This window comes from Corythoichthys intestinalis, chromosome 6, assembly GCF_030265065.1.
Source record: "Corythoichthys intestinalis isolate RoL2023-P3 chromosome 6, ASM3026506v1, whole genome shotgun sequence".
NCBI classification, from domain to species: Eukaryota; Metazoa; Chordata; class Actinopteri; order Syngnathiformes; family Syngnathidae; genus Corythoichthys; species Corythoichthys intestinalis.
Window position 1 is genome coordinate 35,097,710 of NC_080400.1, and position 27,737 is coordinate 35,125,446.

At 40.0% G+C, this 27,737-nt stretch overlaps 1 protein-coding gene across 6 annotated transcripts in view; it reads left to right on the top strand.

Moving 5' to 3' along the window:
• gramd1bb (GRAM domain containing 1Bb) overlaps window positions 1-27,737 on the top strand; it is a 190,648-nt gene that overhangs the window by 51,108 nt on the left and 111,803 nt on the right. For 5 of the 6 annotated variants that reach the window (XM_057838124.1, XM_057838126.1, XM_057838128.1 and 2 more), the window contains exons 2-3: window positions 1,589-2,644; window positions 23,618-23,707. In XM_057838124.1, coding sequence (XP_057694107.1) covers window positions 2,235-2,644; window positions 23,618-23,707 — 500 coding nt within the window. In that variant the 5' untranslated portion in view covers window positions 1,589-2,234. Of the gene's footprint in view, window positions 1-1,418; window positions 2,645-23,617; window positions 23,708-27,737 lie in introns of those variants that run through there. The other variant, XM_057838125.1, reaches the window with a different exon arrangement.

A 27,737-nucleotide genomic window follows, 5' to 3' on the forward strand; every position in this document is an offset into this window, starting at 1 on the left:
TCACCCCTTATTTGGCATATCAATTAATTAGGTTCATATTCGTGAGAAATGTAGCCCTGACGCCCGTTCACTCAATCTCTGTGGTCCTATTTATGTCCCATCCCGAGCAAAAAGTGTACATGCAGGTTACATCGGCCCTACCAATGTTGAGACCAAACCTACGCTCTTGGAGTCACGTACTATATGTTCCAACAGTGTTTGCATGCTTGCCTATTCTCTGACAGGGGACACTGCTAATACAGAGGCGCTGAACAATTAAAAGTGTGACTTAATGTTCAGTAATGACACGTTTAAAGAAGGCAATATCCATTGTACTGTACAGTGCAAACTGTCATCTGATTCACAGTTCCCCTTCCCTGTGGTCAGTCCATCTATTTATTGCATTAATGTATGCATGACAAAATTATCATGCTGGGTTGACACAAGATGGCTAGACAACTCAGCTTCCACCTGCTGTGCACTCGGCTTTTTAATATTGTGGCGTTCTCACATTGCACAGGTGTGTTGTCTGCCATATGGGTTACTTTTTTTTTTATTATTGCACTTTGTCTCATAAATAAAATAAATGTAAAAGAATAAATTTATCAAAACTCAATGAATTTGGTAGGACAAGCACTCTACAACATTCTTTCACATGTCACCTGAGTTGAGCCTGAAAATGGCAGACTTTGACCCAAAGCTGCCAAAACATGTGGGGCTGTAATGAGAAACGTCTTGCCATGATTAATTCATGATGTTTTCCTGCTTCCACACTACAGCCTCCAGGTCACAGGGAGTGTGTGCTAGTATTTTGCCCTCAGTCATACATAAAAGATGGTTTGATGTATGCAGTCGCTTCCTTTTCCTTCCCCGTGTCATGGCTCCTTCTTTAAAATTCTTTCGAATAATTTAGTTAGGTTTAATCAATAGAATGACCGTGACGTACGCTTTAATATACAGTACATATGGAAAAACAATTTGCTAACATAGTTTGAACTTTAAAAAAAAAATGCCTACAAATAAAATAAAGTACTGTACTAAATTTCACATTTAACTAACATATGTCCAATAATACTTGTTGAAGGCAAAAGTGCACAACATATAGAACTTTATAAAAATGAGTGACACTTGTTTCCTGTGCTCAGTTCATACGTGCATATATTGATCTAGTAAAATATATTAAACTAATCATCATATTTCATTTGTATCTTATGCTGCAGTCGTTAGCGTGTGGCTTTCACATTAACTTTCTAAATAAAAATATATTTGTGTAAAAGGCACATTAAACAGTTGATTGCTGCTCATTCTTAAATATCAATGGGAAACAGTGGCAAGGGAGTGATATACGGTATTTGGGCTGGTGCATGGTGGTGGCTTTAGACAGTTGGTTCATACGATCATGTGAGAATGTGTAACTTTGTACATGCATTCACAACAGTGCTGCCCTCTTTGTGATTGAGTAAATGGTGTCTAATTGTGTGTGGGGGTGTGTATGTGTAGGTGTGTTTGTGTGTGGCTGTCCTGGGTATGTTATTGGTTGCTTAACTTGGCCATCACCACCATCAAGCTTGACTACCCTGTAGTCCTATCACTTCCCTCTAACCCTTAGGCTGTAACTGCGTGGAGAAAATGATACCCTCGAGTGTACAAGATTGGACGTCAAAGCCAGCCCTACAACAGCCAAGATCAACATTGCAATAAGATCATCAAATTACCTCACTAACTGTACACTGCATCAACATATATATTAAGGGTACCTTCCACATTAGGGTACTGGTAGCTTAGGTGATAGGTTTGGAAGCAAAGAGTCAGGACTTCAAACTCGGTCTGCAGTTCCCCAGAAAGGGCTAGGAGAGGGAGTTGAGTTACCTTGCTTGACATGCCTTATATATGTTTCATCTGATGCTCAGGTGCCCTTTTTGTCATCTAACACCCCCACTATCTCCTCCCTCACCTGAGAGGTTGAGTTTTGTACCATAAGATTACCCTCCAATCCGTCAGCCAGCCAGTCACTAAACAGATGCATATCATTAAACAAACTAGTCCGACCGAAGATAACCAAGAGACCTAAGCTATCAGGACTCAGCCATTACTCGAATCTATAGGCAAGCACTTCAGGAGACACTAAGGAGTGTGAGGACCACCGAATAGGCAAGGATATACTGTATATTGTTCCTGTGCTCTTCAGAAGTTGCGTACCTTCCAAGCGATAGATCTGTCATTCCTGAATTAAATTAAGAAGTACTGTATTTGCCATGAGTGACACGCTAAGACCTCCTTCGCTCCAAGTGAGCGTTCCAAACGATGCACCTGTATACTCCGACGGAGGTAGCTACACAGTGTCAGATTGCTCCATGAGATCAAGCTGCTCGACCCCGACTCTACGCCGCAAACGCTTTAAAATGCGGCGCATGAGAAACGTCCCCAGTGAGAGGGCGCAGGAAAGAGGACAGCTAAGTGGAAGTCACCTTAAGGCTCGTTCTCACTCTGGCTCCAAGGAATACCTTCAGCTACCTTCCATTGAAATCACGCCATCCAGCGATGAAGATGCTCCCTCTTCGTGGTCTAGATGCTCTACGCCCAGTGCCTCTCCACGGCGGAAGCGTTTCCTGTTGAGGAAGTGGCTGAAAGTCAGAGAGAAGAAGGACCAAGGCAGTGAGAGCAGGTTGGTATGGGCCTTCCCTACATAGATTTCTTCTTTCCCAATACTGCTCCACTCTTCTCCCTTTTCCACGCTGCTTAAAGTCATATGCTTATTCACTAACGTATTGTACAGTCTGATATACCATTAACTTAAGAATTTTACGATAAGATTTTGGCAAATTCAGACTTCTTTTGATATTAGGCAGTGTTGTTAATACGTTAGAGTATAACAGCGTTTCTACTGGCATTATTTTTCAGTAGTGAGTGCCGTATTTTTCGGACTATGAGTCGCACCTAGGTATTAGTCGCACCAGCCATATAATGCCAAATGAAGAGGAAAAAAACATATAAATCTCACCGCAGTATTAGGCTCGAGCGTTTACGTCACAGCAGCACGGGATCATGCGAGATTTGCGACAACGCAGCCATTTTAGAAGCACGTCTGCATCACGGGACATTGAAACTTAACGGCAAATACAATTCAACTACGAGTGCCAAAGATGGAAAAAAGTAAGGAAAACTTGCCAGTTCGATACAGAGACAAACTTGTTACCATGGCGAAGGACAGATATGTGAGCAATTTTAAGGATGTGAACAATGTTGACCCTTACGAGCAAGCCGAACACAAATGGAATAAAGATGTCGACAAGCTTCCACCACTACGCGAAATGGACATCATGCTGTATTTAGTGTTTGGTGTAAGTTACTACACTCAACAGCAATTCCGAAACTACAAATTGCTACAAAGCCACGAACAGTTTTGCTGCGGATGGGTGCAGGACCTGCACATTATGACCATATCAAACGGCAACACCATCTTTCTAGCAAAGGTAGGCAATGTGTGTTTACATTAGTCTGTGACCACGGATGTAAAAATTTTTTGTTGCAGATAATGTAGCCTGTGTACAAATTCTTTGCCACTCTCTCACGTCAACATATTACAGCTTTTTCATTTAGCAACGACAGGAATTATGTCTTATGAAGACAATGCACATGTATGCATGCTAGTTGTTTAGCTGTAGCTATAGCTAACAACAGGCCGACTTGTGGCATAAAGTTACCGAAATTTGCGTAAACAAACAAAATTAACTTACCGGAGTGGAAGTGCATAGAGCAAACTCTGTGTGTAACTGGAGAATCAAACGTTATGCCCTTCCTTCTGATCGAGGCCATCCATGCCATTCTTCGACGTTTGGTAAGTTCAGATATGACCTTTCCCTCGTCTTTTCTCCATGTAGGGATCTGGAAGAAACTCAATGGGGTTCCGTCGAGCTGTACATTCTCCTTTCTATTCGATCGGTTGTTGCAATTCTTTTTTTTTTTTTTTTTTTTTTTTTTTTTTTTTTTTTTTTTTTTTTAAACCTGTCCTGTTCAGCTGTTTGACACAGAGAATGGAAGTCTAAGTGCCCGGATTCTGAACAGTTTTAATGTTTCACATTGAGAGTCTGACATACTCCCATTGTGATCATTCAAAATACCTTTTTATTATGACAAAGCAGCGAACAGGAAGGGATTATGGGGGGACAGAAGAAAAGAAATACAAGAGAAGAAAGAAAAGAAACACATACACAAACAACAACAAGAAATACATTGAACATCTAAACTAGTTACTAATATGCTGGTGCTATCGTCAGCGAGATGTATTTCCGGTTTACACCATGTGGGGGCCTATTGGCCAGTGAAAGAGGAGAATGGGGGTGGGGGTGTCTATAAGACTATAAACTAAGTGATTGAAAGGGGTAGAGTGTACACAAATCAGTTCTGTGATCTAGAACCCAGTAATCGTGTGAATCTCTTATGAGTGAAAGCCCGTTGGCGACCAACCCTACGCCGCCGCATCGCCAATCCCGGCACCGGAACCCCCAACCCGAGCGTGCCCTACCACATCCAGCAGCACGCAAGCCCCACCGGGCGCGCGACAGCCACGCAGACGGGCGGAGAGACCGCGCGGGCACCAACCCAGGGCCACGGCCCACACCCAGCCAGCCCGGGGAGGGAGGGCGGGCGGGGGGGCGGGGGGATCCACGCGCAGCCCATCCCTCCTCCAACCGCCCAGCAAAGGAGCCACCGTCACCCCCCCCCGGGACCCAGGGTGGTCCCCCGGGCCACCCGCGCGCCCATCAACCGGCCTTCAGGGATGGCAGGAGGGGACGCATCACCAACCCCACGCCTACACCCACCCCCGCCCGCCCACCCGGACCACGAGCCACAGCCCCCCAACCGGCACGGCACGCCACGGGACCCCCAGCGGCCCACCAAGCCCCAGGCAAGGCAGGGTCCCCCGCCGGTGCAGGCGACACCCCGCTGATACACCGGCGCCCAGCCAGCGACCCGCGACGGAGCGCAGGGCGGACGCCCAGCCAGAGAAGAGAGGGGAAGGCGGAGGCAGGAGAACGCCCAGGGACTGCCATGGGGCGACGCAAGATCGGAGACCCGACCCCCCAACCCACTCCCGCGGCCGGCAGCCGAGGCAGAGGGGAGGCCACACCCCGGGAGCCACGCCATATAGAAAAAGTGTGGGACCCACCTACCACCCTATTACTGTGGCTGCCAGGTTCCCGACTGGCAGCCATCACCCAGCACCGTGATGGGGGTGTGAGGGGAGGGTAGTGCAATGTATGCATTAAAATAGGAGAGCTTGGCTTGGGGCAGTGGGACCGCAGCATGGAGTTGTTGTTGTGGTTGTTGCAATTCTTTACCGCACAATAATTTCCAACCATTTGTTAAGAGCGACCTGTGTTGAAATGCCTCACTGTTTATGTTTCCCGGGGTTCTGACACCGAACTTCCCGCTTCCAAAATGGGGATAGCGGCGGAAACCTCGCAAGTGCCACGTCATACGCTCGAGCCTAATAAGTCGCATTTTTGGGTGTAATTTACTTGATAAAATTCAACACATAAAACAGATATGTCATCTTGAGAGGCAATTCAAAATACAAATTTAATAGAGAACAACATGCTGAATAAGTGTACAGTATGATAATGTTACATGATGCATGAACAACAAAATGTGAACGTGGCCGGTATGTTAACGTAACATAGCTATTAAGAGTTAGTCAAATAACTATAGCATAAAGAACATGCTAACAAGTTTACCAAACCATCAGTGTCACTCCAAAACACCAAAATAACATGTGAAATGATATAATAATGTGTTAATAATTTCACAAATAAGTCACTCCAGAGTAAAAGTCGTACCCCCAGCCAAACTATGAAAAAAAAAAACTGCGACTTATAGTCCGAAAAATACGGTAATCTAAATAATTACTTTTCCCATCGTTGCAACACCATCACCATTACTTAGGAGGATGTGAAGGTGCGCGTTACTACAATTTGATTGAATGAAGAGCAACTTGTCTAATTGTTTTACACAGCCGCCTGCCTGTCCTTAAGAGAGCAGAGTCGAAGGGGGAGACGGCAAAGGGGCTAGCGTTGCCGTTGCAAACTCGATGATGATTAGCTAGGTGGCCGGAGTGATAGCATAGCATTCGCATTCTCTTTAGCATTAGCATTTAGCGTTGCTATCTTAAACTCCAACAACATTTTTATATTCAATTCGTGGCGCCCAGGCAGGCAAATAAATTGAAAAGAAATCAGTGCGGGTTTAGTAAAACAGGCAAAACAAAAAGGCTTTTTTTTTTGTACCAGCAAAGTTAAAGTTTGTGTACCGTTACACTCTTATATAGGTGTTTTTTTTTGTTTTGTTTTTTTTTTTAATGAAAAAAAACAAATTAATATAAACATCTTTGACTTTAACTGATTACTTTTTTAAAGTAAGATGAACAACACTGATATTCCTAAAGTGAGTCATATTGGAAAATCTTAACACCGCTACTTAGGGGTTTGGTTAAGATACAAACAATAAAATAAGGATTATGGAAGATCTTAAGGGTGGCCTCATTTATTTGGGAGTGAAATCTATTTTGTGCAAAATCTGCACATTTCTATTGTGCCAAACTGTAGAGATTTTTGTTTTCCAGGGTTCTAGGAAAGCACAGCCGTTTAAAAAATAAGGTTTGTCTTTTAGACTGTGGTTTAGTTTGTGCAACAGAAACTCTAACTGTTTGAGCTTATAAACATTTGGCCTTACTTTAAATGATGACATTGGTCATCCCAACCCTCCCCACTAAAATACAAATAATAAACTCTTGTACAAGCATTTCACTTTGGATACAGAAGTAAACTTCACAAAAAGTAACCACACACTTGAGAACAAGTGTTTAAGATTACACTCGACAAAATTAAAATAAATTACATAATTGAACTGAGACAACCTCAAAATAAAGGTTCAATGAATACTAGGCGTTCTCAACAAGTCTTATTTAAGGTGATTTTACGGGTTGTGTGCCAAGTAGCTCTACTAAATCCTCAGAGGAACGTTACATGAATGGGTTCATTACTCACACTATCAATGGCGAGTCTTTAAGGCATCATTTTTGGGAGTGAAATTGTCATTCTACCCAGTGGACCATCAACACAGACCTGCTTCCCCTCACCTTGAAATATGCAATTTTTCATCCGAGTACTTATAAAGACAGCACTGTGGCATTAATCCAGCATATGCTTCAGAATCGTGTTGTGTAGGCGTATCATAAATTATCCACGTATTAATGGATTTGCCATGTACGATTTTGAGAACTTAAAAGACTGCTGAGCATGCAGAACTGTTTCTGTGAGTTATTTTTGTACTCTTTGCATCTTAAGGCACCTCTATTGAACCTGTTTTATGACAATAATTAACAGAATCTAATACAGTGGAAATTCAATTCATGGGTTTAATCTGTTCTGTAACTTGCAAGAACATTTCCAATTGAAACCGAAGGCATTAATTTGTTCCTGTCCCAGTACAGTTATTGTTAATTTGTTTCTAATGCAGTGTGGTGGTTACCAATAGCTATCCAAAACTTCAGAAAAATCCCTGTCAGGATGCTGAGGCGAAATCCTGATGGGGTGGTGATATTGGGGCATGGCGAGAGGGAGTCACCGTCTCCTCTTCTCCTCTCGTGGCCGTCCTTCTGATCACCTACCTATTCATTCAGCGTATTCAGGGGCGACATCTCATTCAGCGTATTCAGGTGCGACACCTTATGTCTGACAGTGTGGGTGTGGCTGGGATCAGCAGAGTGGGAGCATCTTTTCTTCTGGCTCCTGGGGCGGTTTCTCTCTTCATCCAGGTGGGGGTGTGTTGGTGCCCAGGCTCCCACCCCTTCTCTGCCCTGTGAGAGGCCTCCTTTCACTCTCTCGACCCAGCCTTTGTCCCTTCTCTTCCGGCACCCTGCATGAACCCTGGTGTGGCCAGCATTCTGCTCTACGCTGAGCGGATGGGGCAGCAATCACTCTCCCAGATGGCAGTCCGCTCCTATACTGAGCCGCTGGGTGGTGAGCTGGTGCAGGGGGGGCTGGTATGGGCGTTTTGAGCTTGCTACCCTTGAGATGTCAGGCGTAAACCCTTTGTACAGCTCTGTACAGCTGCTTGCTCTGAATGAACAACGCTGTGACGGAGTAGCCCCGTCAGAGCTCGTTGGAAACCCAACGCCATAAGTTTGAATACATATGAAACACACGTGCACTCTCGCACTGTTGTCTGTTATTTGCCAGTTGTTATGTGCCATCACCTTGACTGCCTTTGCAATTCTCTCAAACCCCAACAGATAATGCACCAGCCCCCCCCCCCCTTTTTTTTTTTTTTTTTTTGGCTCTGCTGTTATGACCTCGGCTCTATAGGTGACAGTAGAAGGTCCACTCCAGCGGAGCTCTTTTCCTGTCCCACCTGCAATGTTGTGGCCTGTCCTAGAGGCCACCTCGACTGAAGAGGTGTAGGCAGTGCCTTCCGCAGGCTGCTTGTTTTGGATAACCCTTCCTCACATTCGGCTGAAAGTAGCTGGTCGTAGTGAGACATGGAGGTTGTGTATCTCCCGACATCCCTTTCTCTCTCCTCTGCTGACCTGCCATAAAATCCTTCATAAACCCAAGGAGCTCCCGTAAGAGGTGTTGTACTGCCGCTGCTCCATTGTCCTCATAAAATTCTTCCTCCTCCACCTTTCACTGTTGGGAACATCATTCTCTCCGGTTTGCCATCCCACTCCTGACCCCGTATGTGATGGGTTCTCACTGACACGAACAGTGGCAACCAAAGCAATATGGCAGTTTGACCCTACAATATTGTACAAACAGCAACAATGGGAGTATATGAAAAATTCCCATGCAGTACATGAAAACTTCCACCTATAAAGACACGCTACGAAATTTTCACTTTTACGACATGTCCGTACATCCTCCCTGTGCTTGTAAGTTGGGAAACATGGCTGTGTTAACTTGCAGTGAAGGGACATACTGTATGTAAAAAATCAAGAAGGAAAATGGCATTTACAGAGAACACAATCATTAGCACAATCACCAGTGAGCTCTTGTACAATACAGTACAGTATGTGAAGGTGGGAGACTTTTCCATCTCGATATTTTTAATATTCGCTTTTCTCCACAATGCTACAAGGTTCACACACAAGAATAAGGGGATTCAAAATCATCACACTTGTTCTTAACACTTTTTTTCCCTACCTACAGTACCTGTTCCCACTCTTTGGAGCCATACTGAGCACTAGTTTAGAGGGGGGGGGGGGGGGGTGATTTACAAAACTCATTATATTTATGTGGTTCTAGAATAACACCACTGAGCCTTTTGCGGTCATGCCGTTTGTGGACTGATCATTTTTCTTTGGTTGTTTAGTTTCTATAAATTATTGGCAACTGGTCATTCGTTAACCAAGGTGCATAGAGTCGATCATACCTACCACCTACCACACTGCTAACTACATGACACGGTTTACTTATTGAGGCAAAGTCTGACTTTGACCAGCACAATCCAAATGAAATGAACTAAAGTAATGATAACTGCCAGTCAAATTTTGTAACAGCAGAACAAGTCATCCATTGTAATAATGAATCACATTTCACTATCAACTGCGCTGCAGCTCAATGAGCTCTTCGCAGAGAAACCCCTGCGGTATCCAAATGCTGCTCGGTCTTTTCTGGTTTTTCAGTACAGGATATTTGTTTAGTACAGAATGTGTATTAGTATGTGTGGTTGGTGTTCCTGACAAAATCAGACAGACATGGGAAATGAACAAGCTATCCACCTGGTGTCCAGAAATAGGCTTGAGTAAAGATCAGCGTAAATTAAAAGCAGAACATTTTTTTCACACTACAGAAGAGTAATTCTGTCTCCATACTATTTATTGAATTTTATTTCATAAACAGACATTATCATAGAATCCAACCAGTCTTTGAAATCCAAATATGTTGATATTTACTTCTGAAGTCTTTCTGCAGCGACTCGATTTTGACTTTGATTTTAGGTAATTATGTACAGTGCAGTTATCAGAGGTGTGTAGAGTAGCTCGAGATATTTACTCAATTAAGAGTAGCATTACTTCAAAATAATATTGCTCAAGTCAAATTAAAAGTATTCAACTGAAAAACGTACTCAAGTGCAGGTAAAATCGTATTTGGTGAAAAGAATACTCAAATAGTGAGTAACTGCTTACAATGATTTTTTTTTTCTTGAAACAATGGTACAACTCTCAGCACAACATGTTATACATTTTATTATAGCTATAAGCGTCATCATACATTATTTTGAGAACCTACACTTGCCCACCCTTTAAGTCCAAAAACCAGGCCCCCAAGAGATCGTGGTACGGCCACACGGCCAGTGCCCCCTAGTTTCTGCCCCTGAACCCAAAGACACAATACTGTATTGGCAACACTCACAAATGAAAAGTGATAACTACCTCTGGTTCCAACAGAATAGTTAGTACCGTATTTTTCGGACTATAAGTCGCAGTTGGGGGCATAAGCGCATTTTAAGTGGGGGGCAGGGGGGGCCATCCCCCCCCGGTGGCCGAAAAGTGTCATTGCATGTAATCGACTTTCCTATACATATAAAAGTTGTAAAGCAATAAAACCGCAACAAAAATTAATGAAATGAACAAAAAAACATTTTTATAATGGGTCAAAATTATTTTTCGAACATATCATGTGACTACCACCTTAGACGCTCCTTTGCTTTGCATATAATTTTTTTTTTTTTAAATTAGGGGAGGGCAATATTATTTCTCAAATGATTTTTTTTTTGCTTTGATTTTTTTTTTTTTTTTTTTTTTTTTTTTAAGCAACTTTTTGGGGGGATTGAATAATTTAGACACAAAATTTCCTACACATAATATGGCCCAAACACAAAAAGGATTGATTCAATGAAAGAAAACGTTTTCATTGAAAAATTAAGTGTTCAAATGCAAATTTTTCAACCTCAAAGATTTTTTTCGCATTCAAAAACTTTTCTATGATTGAATATTTTCTTTTTTTGATTGAAGTGTTTTTTTTCTTTTTCAATATATATATATATATATATATATATATATATATATATATATATATTAGGGCTGTCAAAATGATCGCGTTAACGCGCGGTAATTAATTTTTTTAATTAATCACGTTAAAATATTTGACGCAATTAATGCACATGTCCCGCTCAGACAGTATTCTGCCTTTTGGTAAATTTTACAGCAAGGGTTTTTGTGCTGTCTAACAGCGAACTCTTGTGGTCGCTTTGCGACATGGTTTATTGTTTTCTTGCCAGTTCAACTTCAATATGGCTGCACGACGTCTCGGGCTGACGCCTACGTTGTAATGTTGTGCTTATATGATCCTTGGACAAGATTTGTCCGTAAGTATGGTTGTTGTAAAGGATGTACATATTATGTTAGTAAGCGAAATGTTATATTTTTTGTATGAGACGCTTTTTGTTTGTGTTTAGTGAATCTGTATAGCGTGCTAAGCTAACGTTGTTGCTAATGCAATGCTTGTGTACTTTTTTTTCTTAGTTTTACGTCGGTCTAAAGAGGACAATGGTTTGAGGCCATTTTATTAATAAATCAGATGAAAAAGGAAGAAGTCTGATTATTAAGGCGTCGTTCACTAGCTGTCTAGCTTTGGAAAAAGTAGACGCTTCGGAGTGAGGACAGCATAGACAGATTTAAATGACAGTAGAGTTAAATGCCCACTACAGTCCTTATGTACCGTATGTTGAATGTATATATCCATCTTGTGTCTCATCTTTCCATTTCAACAATTTATTTTACAGAATATATATATAATTCACAGAAAAATATGGCATATTTTATAGATGGTTTGAATTGCGATTAATTGCGATTAATTACGATTAATTAATTTTTAAGCTGTAATTAACTTGATTAAATATTTAATCGTTTGACAGCCCTAATATATATATATATATATATATATATATATATATATATATATATATATGTATATATGTATATATGTATATATATATATGTGTGTGTGTATATATGTATATATATATATATATATATATATATTTTTTTTTTTTTAAGAAACTTATTTTTTGATTGAATAATAAAGACATATTAATTGTCCTAGCCAAAATGTGGCCTAAACACAAATCAACATTACTTCAATCAAAAAAGTTGCTTCAATCAAGAAAAAAAAAAAAAACAAAGAAAAATAGCTTTGACAAGCATTTTTTTTTTTTTAGTTTTTTGAGTTTCAAATTTATTTTAGCAACTTTTTTTTTTTTTTTTTTGATTGAAGCGACTTTTTTTTTTAATCAGCTTTTTTTGATAGAATAATAGACAAAAATCCACCTCCATATGGCTCCGCCCAGGGGATACAATTTTTGACTGGGGTAACTACATTGCCACGACACCGGCAGGCGTACCATATTCAATGCATGACGATCTTGGCGAAAGGTATTGCCTAAGCAGCCTGATTTAGAATTCCCCTCAAGAATGATGGGAAACAAAAGACGCTCATTGTCAACTTATTACGGATTATAAATATTCTTGTAAGTTAATTTTATTGCTGTCACTGCGTTTCGGGGTCATCAACATGTTTTGTCCCCCCTGCCCCAAATGTCAAACTCCGCCTATGGTTGGGGGTTCGACTTATACTTTGAAGCGACTTATGTGTGAAATTCTTAACACATTTTCATAGCATTTCACATGTTATGTTTATATGTTTTGGAGTGACACTGATGGTTTGGTAAACTTGTTAGCATGTTCTTTATGCTATAGTTATCTGAATAACTCTTAATAGCTGTTACGTTAACATACCGGCCACGTTCGGGTTCGTTGTTCATGCATCATGTAACATTATCATACTGTACACTTATTCGGCATGTTGTTCTCTATTGTATTTTTATTTTAAAATGCCTTTCAAGATGACATATCTGTTCTGTGTGTTGGATTTGATCAAATTTCCCCGAAAAATGTGACTTATACTTTACAAATGTTTTTTTCCTCTTTGTTGGGCATTTTATGGCTGGTGCGACTTATACTCAGGTGCGACTTATAGTCAGAAATGGTAGTTACTAACATTACATGATGCACAACAATTTTTGTATGTCAGGCAAACCAACAAGGTAGAATTCTGATGTTGTTGGAATGAGACAAGACGAGCAATTGGAGAAAGAAATAAAACTTGCATGCAATAAGATGGTTGAAATCTTACCTGATCATGGATGCTTTTAGAAGTGTCCCCCTATTTTTCTTTAGGTAACGTCAAATATATACACATGAACAGGCTATGATTTAAGATCCAAATGCTTGGTCACTTCACCCTGGCACCCCTCAACTGCAGTCATCTTACTTTGTCTCACAGCAAAGTCACAAACATATTAGAGGGTGGGAAACACAATTTTATTTATAATACTGTCCTTAAAACAAAATAACTAATAATACTTGGAAAACATTTTACAAGTGTGAACTGAGGCATATATTTTTCTTTACAGATTATGCAACTTTACGTTAACTTGTATTCAACTGCCCAGTTAATATACAAACATTATGGGTACTTATAGTTAATAGGATACTTGGCACTCTTGCGTTACAAGATGTACTTTTGGACAGTGTGGATTAAGAAATATATTTTAAAAGTAAGTATTAGAGAACAGATTGGATAAGGAGTGGCATGGTGGATGACTGGTTATCTTAGTTGTTGACATCAAGAATTAACTCCCTGGCTTTGGCTTGATTGTGCTTGTGTGAGTTTTTTCCATGGTACGCCGGTTTCCTCCCACATTCCTCCGACATCGCAACAACATGCATGCCCTCCAAATTGTCCATAGGTGTGAGTGCTGATGGTTGTTTTTCTTTCATGCCTTGGCTGGCAACCAATGGTGTACCCCCCACCCTGCCCTTAGTGAGATGGAATTGGCCCCAAAACCCTCCTACCCTCGTTTGGATAGGCACTATGGAATTTTATTGTTTGAATGAATCTGACAGCTGTGCAACCACACCGGTAGACTTCAGTAAAAATGTAAGAATTGTTGGTCATTTTCAACCCGACTGGGATGTTACTGTTCCTACTACTGGTACTGCATACTTTTAACTTAACTTGCCATGCTTTTGTAGGTTTATTTTTGTATTTTTTTGTATTTTTTTTTTCTTTCCCACTGATTAGTTAGTTTCAAATCTCATCAATGTGTCTTGGTTCTGTCTCTGAACATTGTTTCCAGTTTAGAGTATATTCTTGGATTCATTAAAGACGTTTTGCCACGGGTATTGTATACAATGAACGATTCGGAGGAAAAAATGACTGCATCGTTACGTGTGCGATGCAGAGTTCATTTGAAGTTCATTAATAAACCAATTAGGCATTACTTGTCTACAGTAAACCATTTGGGTTATTGTTTTTTTTTTACACACAAGCTTTAGAACTGTTGTTCTTAACCTGGGTTCGATCGAACCCAAGGGGTTCGGTGTGTAAGTCTAAGGGGTTTGGTGAAGGTTAAGACACATAGGGCTCTATTTTCATATGCTGACTAAAGGCAAAGTGATGTTTTGGACTGGTTTGCCACCAATATACAGGCTTTATTCCACTCCTTCAACTGCTAGCCCTCTATCTACTAGGAGAAAAAACTGGTTTGCTCAATGGAAGTTTGACTCGCACTTGCAGCGTGGACTGCGTAGACAATGGAGAAAAAAAAATTGCCTCATTTTACGCCATGAAAATAGGATGTGATCCAAGGATGCGACAATAAAATGAGGATGTAGACATAGAAACAAGAAAGGGAAGTGTGTGAAATCAAGAGCTTCATAATGTTTTTCAATGTGAAAATCAGCATCAAAAGGCAAAATTATTTTTAGTCAATTTGAAATTTGAACAGGAATTAACTTAGATATTAGCTCGCTATGATAGTTATATCAATTTTTAATTTGGGGAAAAAAAATAATTAAAAAAAAACTTTGAATAAACTTTTTTAAAATTAATCTCCAAAGGGTTCGGTGAATGCACATGTAAAACCTCTGGGGTTCAGTACCTTTAGCAAGGTTAAGAACCACTGCTTTAGAAGAAGAATACAATAATTATTTTTTTCTTATCAAGAAATTAGGATGTAATTTTCAAAACCTTATACAGTGGTAGAAAGAACATCTTGTGCAGTAGCGATTTCCTGGATAAATGTAGATGACTGAGCAATTGGATTAAATGTTAATTTTTGGTCTACCATCAAGAAGGACACATGAACTACACAATAACTAAAGTCATTCAAGACTAACTAGACTGAAGGATTAACAATGACTTGCAAGCCTTTCACAGCACTAGTTTTGTTAAAAAAAACGGGGGGGGGGGGGGGTAAAAGTCCACTTGGTTTGACAGGGAAGGCTATAACACAGGATGCAACTCGATTTCACATATTATAAGTGAGGGAACTGGGTAGACATCGTGAATGAGTTTTTGCTAAGACGCTTTGGGTAATGCTGCAACAACCAGGAAGATGTCAAGTGAAACCAGAAGAGGTGACTAGCTGTTGATCTGTTTTTATAACTGCATTAGTGACTGACAGGACTTCATACAGAAGAAATTAGATAAGCCTCTGAGGTTGGACAATGAATGGATGCAGATGGGCATTGATGAATGGCAGTGAGTGGACAAAATGTGATACTTTAATAGAAAGTGGTTTTACTTATGGTCGATGCATATTCCAAAACCAATTTGAATTTTGTTTATTGTACTTCAATTGTATTGTTGATATGTGCATTTGTTAATTTAATCACGGATTAAACTAGGAATGATGATTTGTCTCATTTACATGATCGAAAAGGTGTAATGTTGAACGATATTTTATTTTTTCAAATATTATTATCATTTTCAGGGTTGAAAGAAAAAAAGATTTTAGCTCTCTAAGGCTAGGTTCATACTGCAGGTCTTAATGAACAATTCCGATTTTTTTGTCATGAGTTTTTTTGGCGTGCTCGTTCAGACTGCCATTGTCCATTAAGCTCTTTCAAGTATTACACATGCGCAGTAATTCCCAGTCCGACACACGCTGACCTGCATGGCAGAACCATCTAAACAAATAACTACGCACTGTGCATGCATGACGCACACACATAAGCCTGATGTGTGTGCGTCAGTTTGCCCCGACTCAGCCATGTAAGCAATACTAAAATATTGCTCATTTGGTGCACAGTAAGAAACCGAGCATTATCAGGCTTATCCTTTTCTTCATTGTATTTTTTTGCGTAGTAAAAGCTGAGTTCAAGCTAGGTGCTAACGCTAATGAACAGCTGCATGGCTGCCATCTTGCGTGCTGCTCTCGCTCTTTGCTGACGTAATTGCTGCATGAATTCCGATTTGGGATACTTGATAGTTCAGACCGCCGCCACATTATGGAAAAATGTGCTCCAGATCAGATTTAAACCACATATGAACGTGAACCAGATCGGATTCGAAATGGTCCACTTCTATGTGACTTGTCACATTCAGTCTCCCTCGAACCGGAAAAACCCATAAAAATCAGATTTGTGCATTAAGACCTGCGGTCTGAACTTAGCCTGAGAAGCTTTGAGGCTGCTATTGAAATGGGACTGGAGCACCCTGCAGATTTTAAGAGTGAATTAATGACAACCTTTCCCACAAATACAGCATTATTTGCAAGATATGGACAGCCCTCACAGCAGGATAATGTGCAACATTTAGCCTGAGGCTAGGTTCATACCAATTCCGATTTTTTTGGTGTGCCCGTTCAGACTGCCTTTGTCTATTGAGCCCGTTTAAGTATCATGCATGCACTCTAATTCGCAGTCCAAGACGTGCTCAGCAAACTGACCTGCATGCGCAGGAGCATTAACACAAATGACTACACATGACGCACACACACACACACGAACAGTTTGCCCCGACTCCCGGCCGTGTAAGCAATTAAGAAATATTGCTCATTTGGAGCAGAGAGAAAACAGAGCATTCTCAGGTTTATCCTTAACCCATTTTTTTATGACTGTTGTCAAGCCTGCCTCTTCCCCAAAAGCTGCGTTCAGGCTTGGCGCTAACGCTAATGCACAGCTGTACCGCTACCGTGGTGCCCTGTGTCTGTGCCCTGGGTGGCTTGACAGTTCAGACAGCAGCCCGATTCTGGAAAAATGTGTCCCAGATCGGATTTTAACCACATACGACAGTGACCTAGATCGGATTTGAAGTGGTCCACTTTTATGCAACTTTTCCCATTCAGGCCATCAAGTTAATGGCTCACGCGAGTCGGGAAAACATGAAAAAATCTGATTCGTGCATTAAGACTTACGAGATGAACCTAGCCTAATTGTCACTGGAGGAAATTTTGTGATGCTATATTCTATAACTAAAACTAAAAATTTGTTGTTGGTCTTTATGTATACACTATCTCAATAATTACGAGATGATTTAGAAGCGAAGATAATAAAAAACTATCAATGGTGGATTTATACTGTATCTTTAGTTTAAGATGTCAGATAACCCTTTGAAAGTTCAATGAAATTGAAATACAAAATACTTTCATAAGAAAAAAAACGATTTCCTTCATTTTTTTATACTGCATGCAATAGCCTTTGTAGGATGCTTTCAGTCTAATAAACATAACAACCCGATCACTCAAATATGATATCTTAAAATCGTCTTTTCTCCAACCCAAACATCGGGGATTCTCGTAACTGCCTTGAACTCCGACAAACAACAGTCAGGATTTCACTCTGCTATAAATTGTTTCTTTTTCTTACAAAATATTTTATTTGAGTTTGTAACAGTTTAAAAAAAAACTTCAGGAAATGACACAACCATGGAATACAGAAGATTTTGTTGACGAAATTTAAGTGTCGTATACAACAATTTTGACCCAGACAGACCAAGCCACGGCCGAAACTGTGTTAACATGGACTAAATGGGTCGGAGTGAAATGGACAAATAAATCTTTAAATAGATACTTAAACATGTCATTAATTAGTTAAAATGGGGATTAAATAAATAAATGTGTCATTAAATGTGTCATTAATTAATTAAAATACCAGCTCATCTAATGTAAAAACATATAATTATTTCACTATTTAATTAATTATTCCATGGACACGTGTTGCAGCACTTTATGAATTTATTTGTCAAATTCACCCATCAAAGTCAGTAGGCAGAATTAATATTGATCTGAGCCTAATCGATAGCTGTCGTCCGAAGTCTTTCAAAACATGGCGGCTACGGAGGATATACTTAAACTTTCTCGGGAGTTGGTTAGAGATATTTTCAACCTTGCTAATAACCTGGAAGCAGGACCTGCTGACTAAGAGCATGTAGTGTGCAAAAGGAGAGGTGTTTATTAAAATTGTTGGCATCATTTCAGCTCTTCTTTGCAGCACTTCATGAATTTATGAGCAAAACTTGCTGTCACTCGTCCTCGGTTTGTTTGAGCCGAGTAAAAGAAGCACCACCTAGTGTGTCAGTCTGTCAGAGTATGTATACTGGCTCCGCATCGATCGTTTATCTGAAATCGACCCATCTTGGCTTGATCTAGTGGGTAACCAATTAGGCCACTGAGTTTTAGGGGTGAGTTAGACATAAAATAAATTCATGAAGTGCTGCAACACATAGCATGAAACGATTAAATAGTGAAATAATTACATGTTTTTTGTTTGTTAGCTTGTTTGTTTGTTTTTGTTTTTAATAATAAAAGGACTGGTATTTTAGTTAATTAATGACACATTTAATGACACTTTATTTATTTTCCATTTTAATTAATTGATGACACATTTAAGTATTTATTTAAACATGTATTTAGATATATACGGTGGCCCAGTGGTTAGCACGTCCGCCTCATAGTACTGAGATCATGGATTCAATACCGGGTTCTGGCTTTCTTTGCATGTTCTCCTTGTGCCTGCGTGGGTTTCCTCCGGGGACACCGGTTTCCTCCCACATCCCAAAAACATGCGTGGTAGGCTGATTGAACACTCTAAATTGTCCGTAGGTTTGAGTGTGTGTGAGTATGCCCTGCAATTGGCTGGCAACCAATTCAGGGTGTACCCTGCCTATTGCCCGGACTTAGCTGGGGTAGGTTCCAGTCCACACGCGACCCTCATGAGGAAAAGCGCCATGGAAAATGAATGAATGTATTTAGATATTTCATTCTGTCCCTTTTGGTCCACCTTGGTTTAAATGGGAAATGTTTTTAGCTCTTTGTATGTTTTTTTATTATGACATAATATCCAAATGGATGCTGAAATGTGCTAATTCTAATGTGGCGTATTTCACTGCATTTTTTTGGCCTGTTTTTGTTGTTTTTTGCTTAGTTTAGCCTAAACTTTTTAGTCAATCTAAATCATACTTAAATAGATATCATGTAGCCCCATCTTGTGTCAGTACGGGATACGTGCATATAAGGAAGTCAAATTAGAAAAAGTTCAGATGCCAAGTTATGTTGAGTTATGGCAAGCGAATATGTATTTATATTGAAAATGTTGCTTTCCTCCGTTTGTATTATTATGTTTATTATTATTATTTTGTTGGAGAAAGATGTATGAATTGCTTTTGTGGTAATTTTGTAATAGATGTCTTGAGCTTCGTAGAGCTGTCGCATGGTAGAGCATTAGTTTCCTCTGTTCTAAATCCAAAGCAGGGGCGTTACGGGGGGCGGTGCAGTGCCCACTCACGGACATGCTCTGCCCACCCAAAGAAAACTGGATGTAGTACTAATGGCAGTCTGGGCACAGCGTATGGTATCCCATTCATATTGTACTGAAGTTTTAACCTTTGCGTTGTTACTTCCTCTTTCACCTTAGAAGAAAATAAATAAATAAATAAATAAATAAATAAAATGAAATGTTGGTTTTGTTCCTAGGGGGCGCTATACACATTTACGCATATTTTGATTTTTTTTTTTTTTTTTTTTTTTTTTTTTTTTTACATTTTTTCAAAGTTTTCACCAGTGTTCACCTGACTGTTGAGTTTGGTAAGTTTTGAAGCATTCTGAGGGGGTCAAAGTACGGCTCAAAGCGTCGGCAGGACAAAGAATGACTGCTAGGGGGCGCTACATAGTGTATTCGGAATTTGTCTTTACACGGTATCAAAGATTGCACCTGTCTTGACCCGCCTGCCGATTTTGGTGCATTTTGAAGCATTCTAAGGGGGTCAAATTGAGCTCAAAGGGGTTGCCGAACAAAGAATAACTATAACTAGGCCTGCAAGCAGGACTGAACGGGCCCTCGCAATCTAGCGCAACTCGGACGTCACGCAACTCGGACTGTGTGCAGGTCAGGGTGGTGGCAGATCCTCCTCTCTAATCATCTCATTAGAACCTAACATGCTCGAAAGTCGCCTATTTACATTCCCACACCCAAGAGATAAAAACCCCTATTGGAGAGAGTACTACAAAAAAGGAGCCACTACTGAGCTGTGCAGCCAAGCCCTTATTCAAAACCAAAATTAATCTTCTAACTGGGCCAATTCGACCAAGTGTGCCAACTATTGTGGCTCTATAAGCTCCCTGAGTCTCTGAAAAAAAATATTTCCTTTAAATGGCGAACAAAGGGTCGTCACGGCAACAGACAGAGACACGTGGACATGGGCCGTAAAAAAGTATTTTAATAGGTCTTGAAACTACAATGACCAACATGAAAAGAACTGGACATGTTTTGGAAAAACGAGTGACTTTCTATCGCCACTAGTTGGCGCTGTAGGGTTGATGCAAATGACCCCTACAAGGCCCTTCAGGGTATGACTCTCAACAAGCACGGGAAGTTTGGCGCAGATATCTTGTATATCTGCCGAGTTATGACTGTTTAAAGTTTTTGGAGAGAAAAATTGTTGACAGTCATTTTCACTTTCCTGTTTGGACCCCTCCGCTTCAACGAAACTTCAATATTTTTCATCAGGCACCTGAAGACAGGTCTTAAGGTTTCCCTTATGCAGGTTTGAGGTAGATTGATTTTTTCCCTTTAGAGGAGGAGTGTGTCCCGTAAAAAAGGGCATTTCCTGTTCCCACTAGGAGGCGCCAGGCACAAATGGTAAATTTTCAATCCAGTCCTGCTCAGGCTGGTATACCTCACACACATGCCAGATTTAAAATAGATTGAACGTTGTATGAGGGAGTTATCAGTCATTTTCCGAATTCGGTGTTTTGGCGAAAAAATGGAAGAATTTGGCGCCCCGCCCAGGTCAGGCCCATGAATGAAAACACACCATTTTTATAACTTAAGATTTCATATGCCTCATGAACAGTCTCACCAATTTTGAGAATGATCAAACTAATTCCCTAGGTGCCAAGGTGTAAAATGTGCACACTGTAAATCGATAAAAAGTTCACATTCAATCCAAAATACCCGATTTCCTGTAGGATTTGGAATGTGTGTGCAAGAGACTTTTTGGAGCAGTTTTGCACAAAGTTTTGACTCTCCAAATTTCATCACTCTATGTTAGAAAAACCTAAATGGAGAGACCTTTTTGAAAATTTCAAGGGGGCGCCACTGAGCCATTTTGTTAAATTTTTTCGTAACGTTGCAAGATTATCGAACGTTATCCAAAGCCGCATGTATGTGCAAATTTTGGTGAGTTTTTATGCATGTTCAAGCCTCCAAATGTAAACTCCTACTGTGAACCGATAAAAATTTCACATTCGATCAAAAATACCCGATTTCCTGTTGGATTTGGAATACGGGTGCAAGAGACTTTTTGGAGCAGTTTTGCACAAGGTATCGACTCCCCAAATTTCATCACTCTCTGTTAAAAAAACCTAATAGGAAACGCCTTTTTGAAAAATTCAAGGGGGCGCCACTGAGGCATTTTGCTACATTTTTTTCGTAACATTGCAAGATTATCGAACGTTATCTAAAGCCGCATGTATGTGCAAATTTTTACGAGTTTTTGTGAATATTCAAGCCTCCAAATGTAAACTCCTACTGTGAACCCATGAAAATTTCACATTCGATCCAAAATACCCGATTTCCTGTTGGATTTGGAATATGGGTGCAAGAGACTTTTTGGAGCAGTTTTGCATAAGGTATCTACTCCCCAAATTTCCTTGCTCTATGTTGAAAAAACCCAATAGGAAAGGCCTTTTTTAAAACTTCTTTCTGTCGCCACTAGTTGGCACTGTAGAGTTGATGCAAATGACCCCTACAAGAACCTTCAGGGTATGACTCTCAACAAACACGGGAAGTTTGGCGCAGATATGTTGTATATCTGCCGAGTTATGACTGTTCAAAGTTTTTTGCGTGACAAATTGTTGAAGTTCATTTTCACTTTCCTGTTTGGACCCCTCCGCCTCAACGAAACCTCAATATTTTTCATCAGGCATCTGAACACAGGTCTTAAGGCTCCCCTGATGCAGGTTTGAGGTCAACAGATTTTTTTCCCTTGGAGGAGGAACCTGTCTCGTAAAAAAAGGCATTTCCTGTTCTCACTAGGGGGCGCTAGACCTAATGGGTAATATTTCAATGCACTCGTGTTAAGGGTGGGATACCGCATATACATGGCAGATATGAAAAAGATTGAAAGTTGTGTCAAGGAATTATTAGCCATTTACTGAATTCGGTGTTTTGCCGAAAAAATGGCCGACTTTGGCACCACGCCCAGGTCAGACCCGTGAATGAAAACACACCATTTTAGAAACTTAAGATCTCATATGTCTCCTGAACAGTCTCACCAATTTTGAAGATGATCCAACTAACTCCCTCGGCGAAAAGGTCTCAAATGTGCACCCTGTAAATCGATAAAAATTTCATATTTGATCCAAAATAACCGATTTCCTGTTGGGTTTGGAATATGCGTGTAAATGCTTTTTTGGAGCGGTTTTGGACAAGGTATAGACCCCCCAAATTTCATTGCTCTACGCTGACAGACCCTAATGTTATAGGCCAATTTTAAAATTTCAAGGGGGCGCCACTGAGCCATTTTGTTATATTTTTTTGCAACGTTGCAAAATTATCGAAATTTACAATTTTCCGGACGTATGTGCAAATTTTGGTGACTTTTCGTGCATGTTCAGGCCTCCAAATTGGCCGTTTTCATTTGCCCTGAAAAATAAAAATAAAAAAAAAATAAAAAAAAATAATCCTTTGCAAAACAATAGGGCCTTCGCACGCTTAGTGCTCGGGCCCTAATAATAATAATGATAAAACCGAAGAATCACAATTGGTTACCTAAAAAAAATATTGTCACCTGCATGTCCATACTGTTCAGTTATGGATGTGTTCTAAGTCAGATAAAATCAAATAAACTTTTATTTGTTTAGACCAAATCACATCAACAGTTATCTCAAGGAGAAAACAAAACATGTTTTAAGGTGCAGTAGCCCTACGCTGGATTTCGACCTACTTGAGCACTGTAGCTTGTTTTTTTTTTTTTTTTCCCACCACACCTGGCATCCTGGTAACACCACTGATCCAAAGTCATTTGTGCTGTGTTATTCAGTTGCGACTTCAACATATTGGGGGCAGCATGATGGATAATGCTACACTTATGCCCCATAAGTCAAAAAATGCTGCAATTCAAAGAATCCTACATTAATAATACTGACAAGGTGTAGTTTAATTTATTTTCCGTGTCCTACATGCAATGTAGTACATTAATTTTCGGTTTCTTCTTTGCAGGTGCAAGTACAGTATACCAAGTATTGTTTTAATCATGAATGAATGATTGCATTTTCTTTTATGTTACTGCAGCAGCCAGCAGAGCAGTCAGCAAAGCAGCCAACAAAGTAGCCATGAAGATGATACCACTCGCTTCTTAACTCCACTAATAAGAGAGGGCAGGTGAGCTCTGTGTTTTAAATTATTTTGTGTGCCTTTTGATGATGTTTGTGCGTTTTTTCACTCATCTTTATTTCTCAACTTGATACAGTTTTAAGAGAAATCACTAAATATATAGTGTATCACAAAAGTGAGTACACCCCTCGCATTTCTGCAGATATTTTAAGTATATCTTTTCATGGGACAGCACTGACAAAATGACACTTTGACGCAATGAAAAGTGTTTTGTGTGCAGCTTATATAATAGAGTTAATTTATTTTCCCCTCAAAATAAATCAAAATATAGCCATTAATATCTAAACCCCTGGCAACAAAAGTGAGTACAACAGATGGGGACTACGTACTTCCCCAAATGTCAAAATTGAGTACCGCTTGTCATTTTCCCTACAAAATGTCATGTGACAAGAAAGGCCGCAAACAGTTTGCTGAAGACATATCAACAAAGCACATGGATTACTGGAACCTATGGTCTGATGAGACGGGCGGGTTTTCTTGTGTACCGTCTTCAGAAGAGCCTTCCTCCTGGGGTGACAGCCATACACACCAATTTGATGTAGAATGCAGTGTATGGTCTGAGCACTAACAGGCTCACCCCCCCCCCCATCCCCCACCCACCACCAGCCCTTCAATCTCTGCAGCAATGCTGGCAGCACTCCTGTAACGAGTCAAATGACATTTTGGAGGGAAAATGACAAGCTGTACTCAATTTGTACATTTGGGGATGTACATTTTTTCAAAGGGGTGTACTCACCTTTGTTGCCAGGGGTTTAGATATTAATGGATATTAATTTTGAGTTATTTTGAGGGGGAAATAAATTAACTCTATTATAGAAGCTGCACACAGACTGCTTTTCATTTTATCAAAGTGTCATTTTGTCAGTGTTGTCCCATGAAAAGATATACATATATATCTGCAGAAATGCGAGAGGTGTACTCACTTTAGTGATACACTGTACACTACTTACTAAAATTAGGCCTACAAGATATTCTTTCTTACAATGTCCACTAGAAGGCACATCATCCTCACTGGCACAAAGAAACAACAGCAACAACAAACAAGCAAACACAAGTTTCCATCTGAATCTGATGTGTTCACATAATTTCAATTATTAATCTGTGATGACCTGTGTAATGGAAATCAGTGATTCTGTGTGTTTTGAAGAAAAAAATATATATATTTAAGTGTAGGTTGTAGGCTGAACAATATTGGAAAAAACTGGCATCTAAACATGTTGGCGGTTTGCAATATATTACAATATTAAAACTATTAATCAAGTTTAATAGTTTAAATAATTAAATGGTATAATTAATAGAACTATTCAAACTCAAAATTCCCACCAGATTATATGAATGACTCACAATGACAGCATTCTGTTCATATAATCATATAATGGGGGTGGCGTGGCTCAGTGGTGGAGTAGTTGTCCCCCCAACCCAGAGGCTGTGGGTTTGATTCTTCGCCCTGATGAACTCGTCCAAGTGTCACCACGTTGCTCCTGGTGCTGTGTCACCAGTAGGTGGATAGCAGGATACTGTAAAGCGCTTTGAGCGCCTTGAAAGGTGGAAAAGCGCTATATAAATATAATCCTGGTAAACAAGGCTAAGGGAGTTCATCTGCGATTGATGAATATTGCTGTATATAAAATGGGTCCAGGAGGCCATGTCTCTGCACACAAAACTCTGAAGCAAAACAAAAGTTTACGTGTTCCAAAAAAAAGTTTTGTTTTTTTTTTGCACGTCCTGCAATGGGACTATTGCACATGGGCACATCGCGATGCCAATATTCAAACGTTATATTGTGCAGGCCTATTCGGTAGTCATTTAAGGTGCAGTGACTTTTATGCAAGCACTGTTCCATATGAATACGTGTTCGTGATGTACAGAGTAAAATTGTGAATTTGAGGCTGAAAGGTCATCTATCACTATACATACCCTGTGAATAAATGGCAACTGCTAGTCCAGGGTTTTATCTTGGTCCAGTGCCCCCACAACCCTGAACTGTTTTTTTTTAAGTAAGTAAAGTGGAATAACAAGACAAAAAAAGTGGGCATTTTGGTTGTTACTTTTCAATTTGCATATGATGTAAATTTGATAAAACACTGCAGTTGGTCATGTGATGGTCTGGGGCTGCTTCGCCAGTTCAGAACCTGGGTGACTTTAGCAATAGACATCACCTAGTATACAGTAAATGAACTTGATGTGAAACACTGTTGCACAAAGTATTTGAGTATGTTAATCGCACACTACTTGGACCTGCCGACTGAGAAAATGACATTGAAACCCCCCACCCCCAAAAAATGACACAGCTTAGTGAGCTTACAAAGGCAGCGTTTGTGTGACGTAATACAGGTGAACAAGCAAAACAGGTAAAAAGTATAGTTAAGAAAATAGGACACTTAATAATTTCTGTATCTTTTTAATTAGTTGCTGCCTTTCTCGTTTATCAGTCTCAGACTTGGACAAGGCCCACTTTACGTTCTCTTCCTATTCAAGCCTGTTTCTCCAATATCTGTGCATACTACAGTGGGTAGCCAATGCGTGACAAGTTGGTGGGGCAATCTGAGATATTCAAATTAATTGGCTAAAAGAGTACTGGCATTTAGGGGAATTCACATTAGACCAAGAGGACCAGGAGATCGTTAGCGAGCTACCTCGCAACAACACTTGCAAATGACTTGTTGAAAAGGTTAAGGGCGTATTCACACCAGGAGAGTCCATACTTCACTTTCATTGGTCCGCACCAAAACACATTTGGTCCGGACTTTTTTGATGCGGTTCCTTTTCATATTGCCATTTGAGCAAGCGACTCAGGATTTGATAACAAACCTACGCATGCGCAAAAATCGTACAATCATTGAACAAAACAGCCTGGGCGGGGTAACATGCTAAAATAAGGATATAAACCATCACAGAGCTCCCGAGTACTACAAATGAGCTCATAACGATTTGTTTTATCCAATTACAGTACAAGCGTATGTCATGGCACTGTAGTTCTGTAGATTAGGACTTTTTTGTTTGGTCTGCTTGTTTTTGTGTTTTGTTTTCGTTTCGTTTCTGTTACGGTCCGCGAACGCGGAAAACAAAACTGGACCAAAGAGCAGACAAGAAACAGAGGGAAGAGTAAAAGGGGTTTTTAATACAACTAAAAAACACGCGATCGCGGTAAAAAGGGAGAATAACAAAAGGAGTCCGTGACAAGAGGTCGACGGGGATCAAATAACACTAAACTAAGCGGTGGGCAGCGAGCCAACAAGATAACAAAAATAATCACACTCAATACCTGCACAAGGTAGAGGAATCACCGAACGAAAAAACAGCTGACGCATAAACTAGCAAATCCAACGAGCCTCGAAAGTACTGGTGTCAAATGGCGAACAGCAAGCAAATATCTCGGCAACGTTGGCTTGGGTCGCCGGCGTTATATAACTGTTGAGTTGCTGGAATTAGCCGCAGGTGCGATGATGGGAACGCCCACACCGCCGGCTCTGTAATGGAAAACAAAATCTAACCAGCAGCAGAATGTGACAGTTTCGGGGGTTAAGTCAATAGAGTTGTCTCCTTTTCCATTTGGGGCTTTTGTGTCAACAAGGCAATTGTCTGCACCGGTTTAAACATGTAAACATAGGCCATGTGTGACCCAATTGCTCTATCTTTGGTCAGGAATTACTCCAGAAGGTGTTCCCTACAGCAGGTAAAAGTTGGCTAGATGTCTACAATGAGTGTTTACACGCGTGTACGCGTGTCTGCATTGGCAACCATATCACAATTGTAGTATGTGGAGGACAATTGTGGAATTATTTTTCTTATAAGTCCTAATATATACTGTATATATATATACTGTATGTATGTATATATATATATATATATATATATATATATATATATATATATATATATATATATATATATATATATATATATATACATATACATATACATATATATATTTGGGTTGTTCCGATCATGTTTTTTTGCTCCCGATCCCGATTGTTTTAGTTTGAGTATCTGCCGATCCCGATATTTCCCGATCCGA